General features: G+C 42.6%; 1 protein-coding gene across 1 annotated transcript in view; it reads right to left on the bottom strand.

Annotated features, from left to right (window-relative positions):
• LOC307035191 (leucine-rich repeat and fibronectin type III domain-containing protein 1-like protein) overlaps positions 1-18446 on the bottom strand; it is a 429933-nt gene that overhangs the window by 190633 nt on the left and 220854 nt on the right. The window contains exon 3 of the mRNA XM_079674257.1: positions 16618-16733. Coding sequence (XP_079530383.1) covers positions 16618-16733 — 116 coding nt within the window. The remainder of the gene's footprint in view (positions 1-16617; positions 16734-18446) is intronic.

The raw sequence follows: 18446 nt of genomic DNA, 5'->3' as shown, positions 1-18446 counted from the left end.
TATAGCCCAATATCACAAATGTTACATTTGTCTCAGTGGACTTCACAGTTTGTACAGAATATCAGTATGACAATACGACACCCTCTGTCCTTAGACCCTCACATCGTACAAGGAAAAACTTCCAGAGAAAACCCACAGTTTAAAGGGAAAACCTCGGGGAGGGCAACAGAGGAGGGATCCCTCTCCCAGGACGGACAGACGTGCAATAGATGCCGTGTGTAAATTGAAAAGATAATACATTTGCAACATAGGTAGTCCAAACGTTTGGAAATGCATGTGTGTATAATAGGAAGATGAATCCACGAGTATATCCATCCAGGACTTATGATCAAGGACCACAGCCACGACTCAAGATCCAGGACTCGCAATCCATGACACAGGACCGCAGGATCATCCATGACTCCGGATCCCGGCGTATATAGACACCAAAAAGAAAGACATTTGGGGAAGCTGGGTTAATTGGAACATGAGAGTACACAGGTATAGACAGAGAGAAGGAAGAAGTAAGATGTCCCCCGACAAACTAAGCCTATATCAGCAAAACTAGGGGCTGAATCTAATCAGCCCTAACTATAAGCTTTATCAAAAAGGAAGGTCTTAAGCGCACTCTTAAAAACGGATAGGGTGTCTGCCGTCCGAACACAAACTGGAAGCTGATTCCACAAAAGTGGAGCTTGATAAGAAAAGGCTCTGGCTCCCATTGTACTTTTAGAGAGTCTAGGAACAACCAACAACCCTGCATTCTTGGAACGCAATGCCCTAGTAGGACAATAGGGTATAATGAGTTATTTAAGGTAAGATGGCGCCTGCCCATTAAGGGCTTTGTAGGCGAGAAGAAGAATTTTAAATTCTATCCTGTGTTCTATAGGGAGCCAGTGTAAGGCAGCCAGAACAGGAGTAATGTGGTCCCTTTTCCTAACTCTGGTTAGTACACGAGCTGCAGCATTTTGAATCAGCTGAAGCGACTTGACTGACTTCTTGGTACACCCTGATAATAAGGAGTTACAATAATCCAGCCTTGAATTAACAAATGCATGGAATAGTTTCTCTGCATCGTTTTGAGGCAAGATATGCCTGATTTTTGCAATGTTACGTAGATGGAAGTAGGCGGTCCTTGAAATTGATTTTATGTGGGTGTTAAAGGATAAATCCTGATCAAATATAACACCAAGATTCCTTACAGTCTCACTGGAGGCCAAATTAATGCCATCCATAGTTAATATATCTTTAGATAATTTGTTTCGTAGATTCTTCGGGCCAAGTACAATAACTTCAGTTTTGGTCTTGTTTAACATCAAAAAATGTAAGGTCATCCACGTTTTTAAGTCCTTGAGGCAGTCTTGAATTTTATTTAAATGATTAATTTCATCAGGCTTGATTGATAAATATAGTTGAGTATCATCCGCATAACAATGAAAGTTTACAGAATGATTCCTTATAATATTGCCTAACGGAAGCATATATAGTGTGAACAAAATAGGTCCAAGCACTGAGCCCTGTGGCACACCATGGCTAACTTTGGTTTGCATGGAAGATTCATCGTTGACACATACAAACTGAGAGCGTTCAGATAGATAGGACCTAAACCAGCCTAAAGCAGTTCCCTGTATGCCAACTAAGTGCTCTAGTCTTTGCAATAGGATATCATGGTCGATAGTATCAAATGCAGCACTAAGATCGAGCAAGACAAGAATAGAGACAAGTTCCTTGTCAGAGGCTATTAGAATGTCATTTGTGACTTTAACCAGAGCTGTCTCTGTGCTATGTTGTGTTCTAAAGCCAGACTGAATATCTTCAAATAAATCATTGTTTTTTAAGTAATCACACAGCTGTTTTGCGACTGCTTTCTCAAGAATTTTTGAGAGGAACGGAAGATTAGAAATAGGTCTATAGTTGGCTAAAACCTCTGGATCGAGGTTGTGCTTTTTAAGAAGCGGTTTTATCACTGCTACTTTGAATGATTGTGGAACATAGCCTGATAATAAAGACATATTCATAATATTTAATAAAGAAGTGCTAATTAATGGAAAAACTTCTTTTAACAGCTTAGTTGGAATCGGGTCTAAGATACACGTTGATGGTTTAGAAGAGAGAATCATTGAATTTAATTGTTCAAGGTTTACGGCTGAAAAGCATTCTAGTTGACTATCTAGTGTAATATTCGAACTTACGTTTCCGGGAGCTGTTGATAACACTATACTGGTCAAAGGCAAGAGGTCATTGATTTTGTTTCTAAGAGTAACAATTTTATCGTTAAAAAAGCACATAAAATCATTACTACTGAGTGCTATGGGAATAGAAGGCTCAGTCGAGCTGTGGCTCTGTCAGCCTGGCTACAGTGCTGAAAAGAAATCTTGCATTATTCTTATTCTCATCTATTAATGAAGAGTAGTAGGCTGCTCTCGCTTTACGCAATGCTTTCTTATATTCATTGAGAGTAATATGCCAAATTAAATGAGATTCTTCAAGTTTAGTGGAACGCCATATTCTTTCAAGTTGTCTCGACTTTTGCTTTATTTTGAGGGTTTCGGCATTATGCCATGGAGCTAATCTATGTTGTTTTATTTTCTTCTTTTTCAAAGGAGCAACAGAGTCTAATTTTATTCGCAGCGCATCTGTAGCACTATCAACAACATGATCAATTTGGGGTGGTGTACATTTTGTATAAGTTTCCTCCCCTACATGCAGACATGCTATCGAGTTAAGTATTGGTGGAATCTCTTCCTTAAATTTGGCTATAGCACTAACAGATAGGTTTCTGCTGCAGGAGCTTTTGGCTAATGCTTTGTAGTCTAGTAACAGTACTTCAAAAGTTACTAAGAAATGGTCGGATAAAGCAGGATTATGCGGTTCGACTAATAGTTGCTCAATTTCAATACCATAAGTCAGAACAAGGTCAAGAGTGTGATTATAGCAGTGGTTGGTTTATTTACACTCTGACAGAAACCAACATAATCTAATATAGAGTTAAATGCAACAGTAAGGCTATTTTTATCATCGTCAACATGAATATTAAAGTCACCTACGATAATTACTTTATCTGTTTTAAGTACCAAAGTTGATAGAAACTCAGAGAATTCTGATAAGAATTCTGAATAAGGACCTGGTGCACGGTACACTGTAACAAATAAGATTGGCTGCAAAGTTTTCCAGGTCGGATGCGTAAGACTGAAAATGAGGCTTTCAAAGGAGGTATAATTAAATTGTTGTTTAGTATTGATAAGTAAACTTGAGTCAAAGATTGCTGCAACTCCACCTCCTCGGCCCGTGCCTCGGGCAATATGAGTATTGATATGGCTGGGTGGAGTGGCCTCATTTATGCTGACATATTCTTCATGTCTCAACCAAGTTTCAGTGAGACAGCATATATCAATATTATAATCTGATATTAAATCATTTACCAGTATTGCTTTAGATGCTAGAGATCTTATGTTAAGAGACCACATTTAATCTTCCTGTTTTGTTGCACTGTAGTAGTTGTTACATTTACTTAATCAGACCATGTTTTCCCCAGAAGGCTCTCCAATTATTCACGAAGCCCACATTGTTTGCTGGGCACCACCAAGACAACCAGCGCTGAAATGATGACATGCGGCTATACATGTCATCATTGATCAGATTGGGGAGGGGACCAGAGAAGATTACGGTGTCCGACATTGTTTTAGCATAACTACACACCGACGCCACATTAAGTTTGGTGCATTCTGATTGGCGTAAACGAACATCATTACCACCGACGTGAATAACAATCCTACTGTATTTACGTTTATTTTTAGCCAGCAGTCTAAGATGCGCCTCAACGTCGCCCGCTCTGGCCCCGGAATGCATGTGACTGTGGATGCTTCGGTCTCTAAATTCACGTGTCTCATAATAGAGCTACCAATAACCAGAGTTGGCTTCTCAGCGGGTGTCTCGCTGAGTGGGGAATATCTGTTAGATACGTGAACGGGTTGGTGGGGACCTGCGGGTTTCGCGTTATGCCCTTCTGAACAGTCACCCAATCTCCCTGCTGCTCGGGAGTTGCCGGGGGACGGCTAAGAGGAGCTACCTTTTGCCGTTCCGCACCGGCTAACATGGGCTTTACTGTAGCTGAGTTATTTTCTAAAATGCGGAGCCGGGCTTCTATGGCTATGATTCCCGCCTCCAACCTAACAACTATACTACATTTAACACATGTATCAGTACCAGTAAAGGAGGTAGGGAAGTAACCAAACATGAGACAGTTAAAGCAGGAAATAGCAACCGAGGGTGGGGAAAGAGCCATGGCTAGCTATCAAGCTAAAGTAGCTACCGTTAGCAAACCCGAAAAGAGTGTAGGCAACTGTGGAGTTACAGTCGCTAAGAGAAGGAGAGTTTGTGAGTGCTTAAGCTGTAGTAACGTGTGATTACAATGTCAGGCAGTTGCCGTGATCAAGAGTTTTAAAACGATCGATTAAGTTAAGATAATAAGCTATCAGCAACAGAACAGGCACACGGGATACCCCGAGATAACAACAACAACCGGAAGTTACAACATGCTTACCACAATAGTGGTCCGTGTAGAAACCTTCTCCATCACCAATCCTTGATGTCGTTTGGAACCTAATATGGCGCTTAATCACGGCAGCGTTTAGCTAAGTTTCTGCTGGTAGACAGCCTTCTCTTCACAGAGCTCAATCAGCACTTTTGTAACAGGGCTGAAATAGAGGGGTCACCCGTCTACAATGGATCTGTTTGGTATTTTGAGCAGAACACTTCAGAGACATGTTTTGTAGAACATCTGCTTCCTCACCAAAAAAGCCCAACAGAGGATGTTCTTCCTGCCTAAGATGATGATGGTGAACTTATACAACTCCATGATGGAGTCCATCCTCACCTCCTCCATCACCATCTGGTAAGCTGCAGCTACAGCCAAGGAGCAGGGCTGCAGCGTGTCATCCGCTCTGCAGAGCGGGTGATCGGCTGCAATCTGCCCTCCCACCAGATCTTGTTTTATTATCAAGGCCAGGGACCCCCACTGACACTTGCCTTCAGCCACTCTATAGATTGTATGCATTACATTAAAGCAAACTATGCACACAATATCTTGTTTTTATTTATTTACTTTAACACAAAGAAAACGCCAAGGGAGTAATTTTTACCCCCCTGCGTCTTCAAATAAATGTAACTCTGGTAATATAGAACCCGCACATTTCAAACTTCCAGTGAATTATGGAGGGTGTGGGATGAAGAGCAAAACATATTAGCATTGATACCTGGAACCGCCGTAATTCGATTTACAGTGGGGCAAAAAAATATTTAGTCAGCCACCAATTGTGCAAGTTCTCCCACTTAAAAAGATGAGAGAGGCCTGTAATTTTCATCCTAGGTACACTTCAACTATGAGAGACAGAATGGGGGGAAAGAATCCAGGAAATCACATTGTAGGATTTTTAATGAATTCATTGGTAAATTCCTCTGTAAAATAAGTATTTGCTCACCTACAAACAAACAAGATTTCTGGCTCTCACAGACCTGTAACTGAGGTTACCTACTGTAACCCCAGCTTCTGTGAGTAAATGGCGCAGCCCTCTAAGGCTATCGCTATCGGGTAATCCCCCTGCGCCCCCGCGCAGCACTGAAACACTTGTAGTCCACGCCCACCCACAAGGTGGGCCCCACCCTCGGGCCTCCTTCCGGTATAAATAGGAAGGAGGCCCGGCAATCTGCTCCCATACCAAATAACTTTTCTTCAGCTATTCGTACAGCCAGTGGGGCCCCGCACTTAGAGGGCTGCGCCATTTACTCATAGAAGCTGGGGTTACAGTAGGTAACCTCAGTTCTATTTCGTATATGGCTTCGCCCTCTAAGGCTATTGCTATTGGGTTAAGGGCGAAGCATGATGTAGTCTGCGCCCCACTGGGTCCGCCCGGCACTAGAAGCACAGACACACCTGCTAAATAACACCCCATGCCTGTTGTGCCATGCGTAATGGTGCATCACCAGCCCTGGAACATAGCAAAACATGCCTATCTTCCCGACGGGGTGAAGGCTGGGAACAATACATACCGGCCGCTGAGAGAAAGTAGAGACGAAGGTCCCACCTTGCGCAGCGATCATAGAGGGGGAACAGCAGCTCTCTGCGTGTCAGACAGGTAGGAGAGCGCCCGGCTCGATCCCTGACGTCACTCACTCTGACCAGGCACTCCGTACAAAGTGTGTCAGAGGAAAAAGGAACATCCCTCCTATAAGAGGGGAAAAGGGCCACTCTCCGCGTGCCGAGAGGCAGGAGAGAGGCGCACAGCTGGCTCCCTGACGTCACTCACTCCGACAGGACACCCAGTACGGGGTGTGTCAGAGAGGAATGGGAGACATCCCTCAAATGAAAATGAATAAACGAACAGGGGGAAGACCAAGATGCAGCAGTGCAAATATCTTCCACTCCACATTCCTCCGTGCAAAGCCGTGGAGGAAGAAATTCCTCTGGTGGAGTGCGCATTGATGTTCTCCGGGGCTCCACCCCAGAGGAGACATGCCTGTAACACAGCCTCACACAACCTGTGTGACAGCCGTTGTGCAGACAGAGGTTGCCCGATCGAGCGCTCTCTATAGTGCACAAACAGGCGCTGAGAATGGCGCAAGGCAGCCGTGCGCGCCACATAGCAAGACAGCGCGCGCACAGGACAGAGGAGATTTAGAAAAATAGCAGGGGTAAAAACCGCGCAAGACACTGTTCCTGGGATGACAGGAGTGTTTCTTGTATCCCATGGAACTGCTGGGGAAGAGGCTTCTCTGTGAAGTGCCGTAATGGTCTTCATGGTGACGAGCTACGCCATCGCCGCCACTGCCCGTGAGGCAAAAGGGCTGCGAGGGAGTTTCCACTCTGTCTCTCCTCATGAGGCGCGTACACGCCCAGGGGATGAGAGGTGTGTGCATGCTGTCCACACGAGGCGTTATAACAGTGCTCGTGGGTTATTATGACCGTGTGTAGGAGGCATATCTGGGACAGAGGAATGCCGCGAGTTCTGCAGTTTATAAACCAATAGGTTAAAACAGCAGGCTTCTGCAGCAAATGAACCACCTCTGGAGTGTCCCCCTGTTGGAAGAGACCCAAGGGGATCATCACGTGACCAGCTGATGCCAATGCCGAGCAGCTGCGTCACGGAGAGGGCTGTGTGGGTTGTGACACGCCGGAGGAGAGCTGTCAGTTCCTCCCCTCGCTGCCGCGAGAGTCGCGCTCTCATGCTGGCTGAGTTTAACTCCACTCCCAGATAAACGATTGTCTGAGAGGGAAGAGGACAGCTCTTCTTCCAATTTATTATGAAATCCAGGCTTTGACAGATGCGATACGAGATGTACCGTCTGTAAAGCGACTTCCTCCCTGGAGCGAGCCAGCAAATAGCAGGTCGTCCAGAGAAAAACCAAACTCTCATCCCTCCTCTGTGTAGTGGCTCCAGCCTTCTCTACACAAATGCGAGGAGCCAGGAAATATCCGAACGGCAGACGATTGTCCGGTCTGATATTCCCTGAATGGAAAACGCAGGAATTTCCTGTGTTTCGGGATGATGGGTACGTGGAAGTATGCATCCTTCAGGTGGAAGTGAACCAGTCGTCCTTGTGAAAACATTCCAGCACCTGTTTGATCGTCAGCATGTGGAATACTGACAGATCCAGGATGTCTCATTCCCCCAGTGTTTTTCGGGATTAGAAAAATAACGGGAGTGAAAACCCCTGATTTTCCTCCCTTTGAGGAACCCTGGAAATATCCTCTTTCAACAGGAGTTCCAGCAGCTCGGATTGGAGCGCAAGTCATAGCTTCTGGGAGGACAGGAGTGTTTCCTGTATCCCATTGAACTGTGGGGGGGGGGGGGGAGAGAGGCGAACTGCAGGACGTATCCTCTGCTGATCAGCCTGCTCATCCATCTGTCCATCAGACACACGAGCTGCCACTCTGAGAAACACTCATTATGAACCCAGAGCCACATGAGGGACAATCACGGACGCAGTTGTTGCTCATGATGATTCTCAATTGCTGTGCTTCAGTAACTGTGCTGGTTTGCCGGGCCTCCTTCCTATTTATACCGGAAGGAGGCCCGAGGGTGGGGCCCACCTTGCGGGTGGGCGTGGACTACAAGTGTTTCAGTGCTGCGCGGGGGCGCAGGGGGATTACCCAATAGCGATAGCCTTAGAGGGCGAAGCCATATACGAAATAGAACTTCTTCTTTAAGAGCCTCCTCTGTCCTCCACTCGTTAACTGTATTAATGGCACCTGTTTGAACTCGTTATCAGTATAAAAGACACCTGTCCACAACCTCAAACAGTCACACTCCAAACTCCACTATGGCCAAGACCAAAGAGCTGTCAAAGGACAACAGAAATAAAATTGTAGATGGGGACTGCTGAGTGGCTGGCTGGGAAGACTGAATCTGCAATAGGTAAGCAGCTTGGTGTGAAGAAATCAACTGTGGGAGCAATTATTAGAAAATGGAAGACATACAAGACCACTGATAATCTCCCTGGATCTGGGGCTCCACGCAAGATCTCACCCAGTGGGGTCAAAATGATCACAAGAACGGTGAGCAAAAATCCCAGAACCACACGGGGGGACCTAGTCAATGACCTGCAGAGAGCTGGGACCAAAGTAACAAAGGCTACCATCAGTAACACACTACGCCGCCAGGGACTCAAATCCTGCAGTGCCAGACGTGTCCCCCTGCTTAAGCCAGTACATGTCCAGGCCCGTCTGAAGTTTGCTAGAGAGCATTTAGATGATCCAGAAGAGGATTGGGAGAATGTCATATGGTCAGATGAAACCAAAATATAACTTTTTGGTAAAAACTCAACTAGACGTGTTTGGAGGAGAAAGAATGCTGAGTTGCATCCAAAGAACACCATACCTACTGGGAAACATGGGGGTGGAAACATTATGCTTTGGGGCTGTTTTTCTTCAAAGGGACCAGGACGACTGATCTGTGTAAAGGAAAGAATGAATGCGGCCATGTATCGTGAGATTTTGAGTGACAACCTACTTCCATCAGCAAGGGCATTGAAGATGAAACGTGGCTGGGTCTTTCAGCATGACAATGATTACACACACACCACCCGGGGAACGAAGGAGTGACTTCACCCGGGCAAGTCCATATATGATAGAATTAAAAGTGGCAACATATATAAATGTATACTTAACTCAAAACTGTGAATTAAACTAAAATAATTTACTATTTACTATTACACATCTATTTAAGGTGAACCACAGATACCAACCATAAAAAGCTTGTAAGGCTCCAGTCTTTTTCATATTGCCCCCTCCCATTGGAACTCTCTCCTCAAACACATCCAAGCTTCCACCAATCTCTTAATTATTAATATTATTGTTATTATTATTATTATTATATTATTTTCCTCATCATCATCATCATCATCATCATCATCATCATCATCATCATCATCATCATCATCATCTTCAATATTATTATTATTATTATTATTATTATTATTATTATTATTATATTATTAGTTGTGCTATGAGGACTGGCCACCACTGTGCTTGAAAGAGATTATTTGGGACTGGAGGTAATACAATTGTAAAATCAGCCATGGTCTGTCGTCAGGAGCCTATCTCACACCTTATTTTACTCTGGATTGACATCATTCAACCTTGTCAAAGCACAGTGTGCTTCAGACAAGCTACACAAAGCCGACATGCATCCGAAATGACCATTTCCACATATCTTCCTTATTAACTAAAACCAATGTAGTAACTTTCCCTGCTCTACATACCCTTTACACTTGTTAAATGCCCTGACAACATCAGCCTCCACAGGCCTCACCTCCATCCACTTAATAGACACTCCAACCTGGCAACTTGTGCCCTGCATTAAATTGAAACACTTTACATCTGAAAAGCCTTACACGGCAGTGAGATTCTTCCCAGTGTGCTCTAAATCCAGTCAAGTTCCCTGCTTAAAATTGCTGCAACACATAAACTCTGCCCTGTTTGAGAACCTTTCCTGCAACCTGGCAACCGCAGCAGGTGCAGCACTCTGTGGCGAGATAAGCTGAGGGACAACACTCCTTATCCTCCTCCACCCTCCCTCATCCCTGTATCACTGCAGCTTTGTCCAGCCTGTGTAAAAGCCTTTTCACACACACAACCAGCATTTTGACTTCTCATGTGTGAACACCTAGAGTGTGTGTGTGTGTGTGTGTGTGTGTGTGTGTGTGTGTGTGTGTGTGTGTGTGTGTGTGTGTGTGTGTGTGTGTGTGTGTGTGTGTGTGTGTGTGTGTGTGTGTGTGTGCGCTCATCAGCCATGAACACCTGCTGCCTGCACTCATTCCTTGCCGGATTGTTGCAGTGAACGGCTTTGACCATTTTGCCTGTTTGCCGGAATACCTGCTCTTTACTCACATATGTGAGATGTGAGATTTTGGACATGTCTAGTCAACACATCCTCACTCCCAGGTCGGCCTATGTTGACGTTATGTCAGTTCCCCTGTGTCGGCTTTTTGCAATGCAAGGGGGCGGCCCTTAGCGTACATTTTCAACTTTCCGGGATGTCCATAGGCTTCTATATAGCTCCCTAAACGTATGTTGTAAACCAGCGGTTTTCAAAGTGTGAGGCGCGCCTCCCCTGGGGGGCGCCAGAGAGCGTCAGGGGAGGCGCAGCGTGAGACACAAAAGAACGAGAAAAAGATAAGTAAAGTGACACTTGCCCACTTGTGGCTGTCTGTGGAGACCGAGTTCCCCCACCTCGCCAAAAAGGCTGTAAAAGTGCTCATTCCCTTCACCTCCACCTGTGTGAGTGCAGGTTTTCCGCATTGACTTTGATCAAAAGCAAGTACCGGTAAAGGCTGCAGCCAGAGTATGATCTGCGTTTATTCCTGTGTGCATCAAAGACGCAGACTCATTGTTCCCACTAAAGTAGGGTGAGTGTAAAAAGGAGGCAAAGTTGACGTTCAGTGTGTTACCGGGAGCATATAAGGATTTATCCACCAGGTTGAAAATGTTAAAAAAAATATTTCTTGAGAACACGGCGTGCGGAAATATACGGGTCGTGCTGCAGCTAGATGTGCCTGTCCTATGTAAGAAGGTGTCGGCGACTGACATGCAAGGAAGAACGGCTGTCCACAGGCTGTTCCAACTTTAACAACTGTATTAACTTCCAGGGTAGTGAATTGAACATGCAATTGTAATTGGGTGTGTGGTATATTTTCATGCACGGACACGCATGTTCCAAAACACACAAACTGAACAACACTCAATTTTCCGATCGCTACCAGTGTCCTTGCGATCTTGTTATAATAACAAGTGCACGTTACTGATGCAATATGGTTGAGACCATTCAGGCTTATTCTAGAGAGGCGCAAGGAATAGTCCAAGTAGTGGGGGAGTTTTATACAATATGTTTAAAACATAAAAATAAAAAGGTTTAAAAAAGTTATTGTTTAATGTTTTAAGGAGGTGACGCTACTCAGCCAATCAAATCGGTGCAGTCAGCACGATAGATTCAAACACACACACAGAGAGACGAGACAAGAGGAGAGAATCAGTCGGAGTAATTTCAAATGGCGGAAGGTAGACAGCGAAAACAGAGCATTTAATTACATTTTCTCTTACTGGACCTCTTTGAAATGCAATTGAATACCCCTGCATTATAGCAACAACAACAACAACAATAATAATAATAATAATAATAATAACAGCAATAATAATTGGGAGGGGGGGTGCGGCTGTTGTTATGTTCTCTGGGGGGAGGCTCACCTACCCACACTTTGAAAACCCCTGTTGTAGACGACTTGAGATCGCGAGCGAATGCTACCCGCAGATCCATTCTCACAGCGTTTATCAACCTTTTTCTTACTCACTATCAAGCCACACTTATTGTTTTTACTTCTTTATTTTAATTGAATAATGTAGGACTTTTGTTGCCGTCAGTTATGGGGAGAGTAGGGGCTCAGAATACTGAAATCTGTATTGTTTCTGCGTTTTTTCCTTCTTATTTACTCAACAATAACACATAATTATCCCTGTGTTTATTTATTTGTTTGATTAATAAACACAAGTTGGAGTCCGTCAGGACCGAGGGTCGGAGCAGCTCATAGCCTAGTTGCTTTAGAGAATTTTACACCCGGAAGTAAGTATTCTATCCGCTTCGCTTAACAAACCCCGTGATAGTCCTCAAGCTCTGTGATTGGAGAGTGTGTGCCGAGGGTTACGCCGAGCATCGAACAATACTTTGAAATGGGATGGAACCACGGCAGACCGTCCAAAACTGTATTTGAACGGGTCCACCCCGTCGCCCCCTCCCCCTCCCCGTCCCCAGAACTACAGATGCTGGCTATTGTGTGTTTCGCAACATGTTTAACTTCTATGACACGTACTGGGAGTTGTACTTTTAAAAGACGTTTTCATATTTCCCATAATAAGAAGTTGCCAGTATTAAACTGTGTACATCCCTGGAGGTTTAGGGGATAGGAACACTCACATTTAAAACATATAATTAATACATGGGTGAAAATTGCTTGTGCCCATAATGGGCAGCATTAATATATACTCACATGCCAGTTAAGGTCAAAAGAACTTTATTTAACAGCTGGTCTTATGTCTGTGACCCCTCCTGTTGTTAATTGATAAGCCTGAAACATGCACTTGTCAAAGTTCAGAGGCAAATCTGGCAGTAGCCATGGATCATCTTAAGATTAGATATAGGCCTACTTTATTGATCCCAAGTTGGAAACATTTGCGTTACATCAGCATGTGTAACAGTTGTAAATATGCAGTGGTGTTTATTTGTAAATCATTTAGTATAATCACACAAATTCTGTGTTTTATGTAATAATTCTGTGTTCTTTATTTATTGATTGTTCAATACCTGACAAGGCCGGAGATGAAAAACTTGGGTCGCAGGTTCCTCAACAGTGCATTACAAGACATCTATCAATATGTGTGTATACCTCCACCATTAAACTGTCGTATTCTGCACATTTCTTAAACTATCTACATACATCTTATAAGAATATAATACATATGTATAATATCAGTTAAAATAAGTGCTTAAACTTACAGTGGTTAACATTGCAGGAAAGCAATATATTAGTACTTTGTCAGGCTTAATATGTATATGTATAAGCTTTTTTCTTATTCAAAATAAGACCTTAACCTAAAGTATTCTTTAATGTTTAAATAAAGCCTTATTAGTTTGTCTGTCTGTGTCTCCTATTAATATCTAATAATACAAGTAATACATTTCAATAACGTGCTTTAACCACCAGGTGTCCCTTTCTATCAGCTTTGCACCGTTATGGTGTAAATATACCAATATACTGATTGGATCAAATATAAAAGTCAGCCGAATTAGTATTGATACTGCCAGGAGACTTATATTGTGCAAAGACACTTATATTGTGAAGAGAAATTGAAGATGTTGTTTAATTGTTGATATATTTATGATCCACGTCACATATTCAGTTTCGGCAGCATTTGTTCATGTTTGTCTAGAAGTCTTCTCATTAGGGCTCTATAAATAGCGATCTACGGCAGATATGTAATATAATGCAGCCAAACCGTGTACAATGCCGTTATGTGATGACCTCCAAAGAGAAAATCAAGCAAACTCGGAATAAAGTATCATTTTATTTTAAAAAAATGTTTTCGTATTTCACATCAACAGGAAGTCTGGTTAACTAAAATGTCCGTGCGGAACAATACCCCAACCCATAGATCCGTGGGTGAATAATGTAATCACCACATTACACACATCCCTTCACTTTTAAATTTAAATTTACATTAAAGTATTTCGTGAGGCCTTCTAAAATGTTTTTAAATATAATTAGGGTTGTAGTTGAAGAGTTTGTAAATGATTGTGTTGCCTGGCAACAAAAGTAACAAAAGTCCTAAATTATTCGATTAAAATAAAGAAGTAAAAACAATAAGTGTGGCTTGATATTGAGTAAGAAAAAGGTTGATAAATGCTGTGAGAATGGATCTGCGGGTAGCATTCGCTCGCGATCTCAAGTCGTCTCCAACATACGTTTAGGGAGCTATATAGAAGACTATGGACATCCCGGAAAGTTGAAAATGTACGCTAAGGGCCGCCCCCTTGCGTTGGAAAAAGCCGACACAGGGGACTTGACAGAACGTCAACATAGGCCGACCTTGGAGTGAGGATGTGTTGGTCTAGTAGTTTACTACACTGAGTGTTGACAAGAACCAGGTGTAGACTAAATATGTGTTTTGTTTTGATGACCTATCAGGTACGCAAAGGTGTGTAGTGACACAAATGACATTACGCATTTCAGTTGTTTGCCGCGTAAACCTGCGTACCTGCGTTATGGGCACCCCTGCCTACCACCCCTTTATTTTGCCTACTGTCATCCGAACCACCAATTAAAGCTTGGCGAGCAGAATGCGGGCCGCGATATGAGGAACCCTGGTTTAATGTGTTTAATATGATTTAAAGTGATCCCATCACCTGATCAATACATCATCACCTGATCAATACTGATTATAAGGTGCGCGTAGACGCATTGCGGGACGAGGACATGTCATTCGGAGGTGATGCGTTCAAAGCCCTGAGATTTAACAGTGCTTTATCATGCTATATTTAAAACATATATTGTAGGGCCATACCTATATAAAACATGTCAGTGAATTTTTTTTTTCAAAATACCAAAAAGATCATGCATTTTAGCCATGCCTCATTTCGCTCTATTTGCTCTTTTCCAGCCCTGTTTTTGCAAGGGCTGATTCTGCTTTTCTGGCAGACTACAGCACCACTTACAGGCCTGGCATATGTACTACAGCGTCTCCAGCGCTTTCGAGCGGTCTCTCATTCCCCTGATAGGTGGAGAGTTGCCCATATAGGCGGAGCACCCCTTTTCTGAAAAATTCAAATAATAATCAGCTCCGTTGCAGCCCCGTTTTTAGAGATTTGGGTATGGAGGAAAAGAGATAGGGTTGTGTTTTATGACACTTGGTGAGTCCCCTGACACACCGGGGACACATATTCATGTATAAAAGATTTACAAAAGTACATTTTGCATGATAGGTCCCCTTTAAATATTGTTTGTGTATGTTGTCTAAAACAATGCAGCCCTCACACCAAAAAGTGTCGATACATGTATTTATTAAGGGAAATAAACATATGACACTAATGATTATTGCATTAGGCTGTTCAAATCCAAAAGAGGTAGGTTTGCGCGCAAATTAGGTATTCAGAAGAAATGAAACCCCAGTAATTACAGTTATAAACCATGTATTTAACATATTGCATAATTGTATGCATTTTTGAGAAAAAGTGGTAGTTTGGTAAACAGTGACATCAAGGAAATGTTTGGTCTGTAAAATGCCCGAAAAGTAAAAGAATGGTAGATAAATATCCCAAAGTCTCCACACTTTATTATATTTGTAATGTGTTTCTGGTCCTCTTTCAGTTGAGACAGTGTAGATGAAGGACGTGTCAGGATGTAGAACTCTTGTGTGAACATTGGATGAAGCCATGTTAATGTTGTTGACATATTGGAGTCAAAGGTTTGCACACAGCGAAATATATTTGTGTTGTGCCAGTAATTTCCTGCATCTTTCTACTGATAAAGTGTGATATAAATAATGTACAGGCTTTCAGATTGATGTAGTTCACTAAACAGGGACATTACAATTTTTTCCAGGTCGCCGAGGGTGCTGGCGTTGTTTGTTCGCCTTCTCCTCCGCCCCAAATCTTGTTCTTTAGTCCAGATCGGAACATCTCCTGTCTGGCTCTCTACTTTTCAAACGTCAGTCATCAACAAAAATAGCAGCATCTTTCTATCGAATCGACACCAACCTTTGTGTTGTCATCTCCTACCTGCTGGCTCTCTCCTGCTCACCGGTCCCTAGTCAGGCTGCTACCTAGATGCTCCTCGGCTCCCCGAAGTCTGCTGAGCTAACATTTCTGTCTCCACCACAACTCCACCCTAACTCCAACCTAACTCCGCGGCTCGTCTGGGTCTTCCCGTCCCGCTGCGATCTGTCGGCTTCCCCGCTGACATCGTCTCTCTCTGCCGCCTACAGCCGGTGGCTATCAAGCTAGCTAACAAGCTAGTAGGCTGGTCACCCGGCTCCCACTGTGCACCAGGCTGTCAGTCCCTCCTACGATTCTCTTCCAGAAACCACTAGAATTATTCTCTTGATATGCTGTGGATTATCCTTCTGATTTTACCTGGACTCACACCGCTCCTTCTTCCACGGTCATCCGGCTCCTGGTCTCTGCTGCCCGGGTCCCCAGCATTAGCTAGTTCCGTGCTAGCGCCACTTCACCGGATCATGCCGCCGCTCTACTCCCTGTCAGATCTCCACTCCTTTAATAACCGCCTGCCTCCGGACTGCATGAACATCCTCGCAGATAATGAAATACTCTGCAAATGCCGTCCTCCACACAGAGGCTCTGGCCGTAAGTTTTTCTTTCATTCCACGTCTCCACACTCCATCCCGTTCATTCGGTCCTGTCGCACACCCACACTACGCCATCACAACAAACAACACGTGAATTTGACCAGTCTCCTTCCACTCCCCCGGTCCACACAACCCCCCCCCAATGCAATGTCACCTCAGAGCAGCCCTGCTCAACACACGCTCCCCACAATAAAAGCCAAATTCTGAATGAATTCATTAAAGACAATAACCTGGACTTTCTGTATCTTCTTCTTCTTTCGTGTAACGTCAGAGGTCCAACTCGGTGTTGTGTAGCCATGCCCGCATCTCTGGTCCTACGTCGAAGAGTTTGGCTTCCGAGGGTGGTCTAAATAAAGGGCAGGTGGTTATTATATGTTCCGTAGTCTGTTCAGGTTCACCGCACTCGCATGCAGCACTGTCTGCCAGGCGACCGACCCCAGTTCGTAGACGGTTTAGTGTGGTCCATTACCGGCGTGGTAGGTCGTCTCCTCCTATGGCGCCATCTACAGGGTTGTAGATAGGTTATATTCACACCATAACGGTGCACAGCTGATATAAAAGGACTTGTAGTTTTTAAATATATTACTGATTTTCTTTGAATATAAGAATGTAAATACTGAGTCTGAAATAGTATAGCAATATGCTGTAAAATTATGTGAAAACATGAATAAAACTACATATCTTCAGATGTTGTACATACATAGGTGTCCTACACTAATAATACAAAGTTATTATGGCTGTGTGTACCTTGTGTGCACCGCCTAGTAGTTAAAGCACTTTATTGAATTATTGTTGTTATATTTGATGAAACAAATATTAAGAGTACATACTTTCATAGGGAGAAAGTAGTAGGTCAATGATAGAAATATAGAGTATAACAAATCAAGAAGATACTGTAATATATATCTAGAATAAAACAGTTTAGTGCAGGATGTATAAAGATATTAATAGGAGGAGGTGCAAAACAGAAAAACAAATTAACTTGTATTCAAACATTAAATAATACTTTAGATTAAGGTCTTCTTTTAATTAAGAAAAAAGCTTTCGGTTATCAAAAGATAAATACTAATCCTGACAAAGTACTTCACGTCTAATATATTGCTTTCCTGCAATGTTAACTGTTGAAGCACTGATTTTAACTGATATTATACATATGAATTATACTCTTATGTATGTAGATAGTATAATAAATGTGCAGAATATGACAGTTTAATGGTGGAGGTATACACACATATTGATAGATGTCTTGTAATGCACTATCAGCTGCGACCCAAGTTTTTCATTCATTGCATAACTACACCGTAGTTGTGTATATGATATGTCAATAAACCTTAGAAAATCTTGAAACCTTGAAAGGGATGTGCAAAATAGCCATTATACAGTCTTTAATTAACTATTAGTAGAGAATAATGAGTAATGAATATACTTCATTTACTCGTTTCCATTCATGTCAATTGCAGATAAATGTTTAGTCTTCTCAAGCACCAACTATCAAATATCTCTCCTGATTGTTGGCACTTGACAATCACCTTACCTGAATTTTACTCAGGTGTAACTAAAGTCTGATTTAAGGGTTGTTTATATTTCACATCATTAATCAGAATCTGCAAAGTAACTCAAATAAATGTAGTGGAGTAAAAATACCAGCTTAACCTCTGAATTGTAGTCAATTACAAAGTAACAATGAGCTGTCATGTGGGGTATATATTAATGCTGCGCATTATGGACACAAGCGATTTTCACCCATTTATTAATTATATGTTTTACATTTGATAACACCAATGTGTTTAATACTGGCAAATTCTAATTGTGGGAAAAATATATTATAAAAAAATGTATATTAAATAATCATAATGTAAATGTTTACACTTCTTTATTTTTTATGCTCATACTTTTACCTTCACAATAGTTTGCCTTTATTAATCCCCGTGGGGAAATTCAGTAGTTCAAACAGCAACAGGTTGAGATTGAAAAACAGGATAGTACAGATTCATACAGATTAATAAAATCAAAAATAAGATCAGCGATAAAAATAAAAATAATAATAATGAGAAACTAT

Source organism: Notothenia rossii, assembly GCF_949606895.1.
Source record: "Notothenia rossii genome assembly, chromosome: 4".
NCBI lineage: Eukaryota > Metazoa > Chordata > Actinopteri > Perciformes > Nototheniidae > Notothenia > Notothenia rossii.
This window is presented reverse-complemented; position numbering and strand designations above follow the sequence as displayed.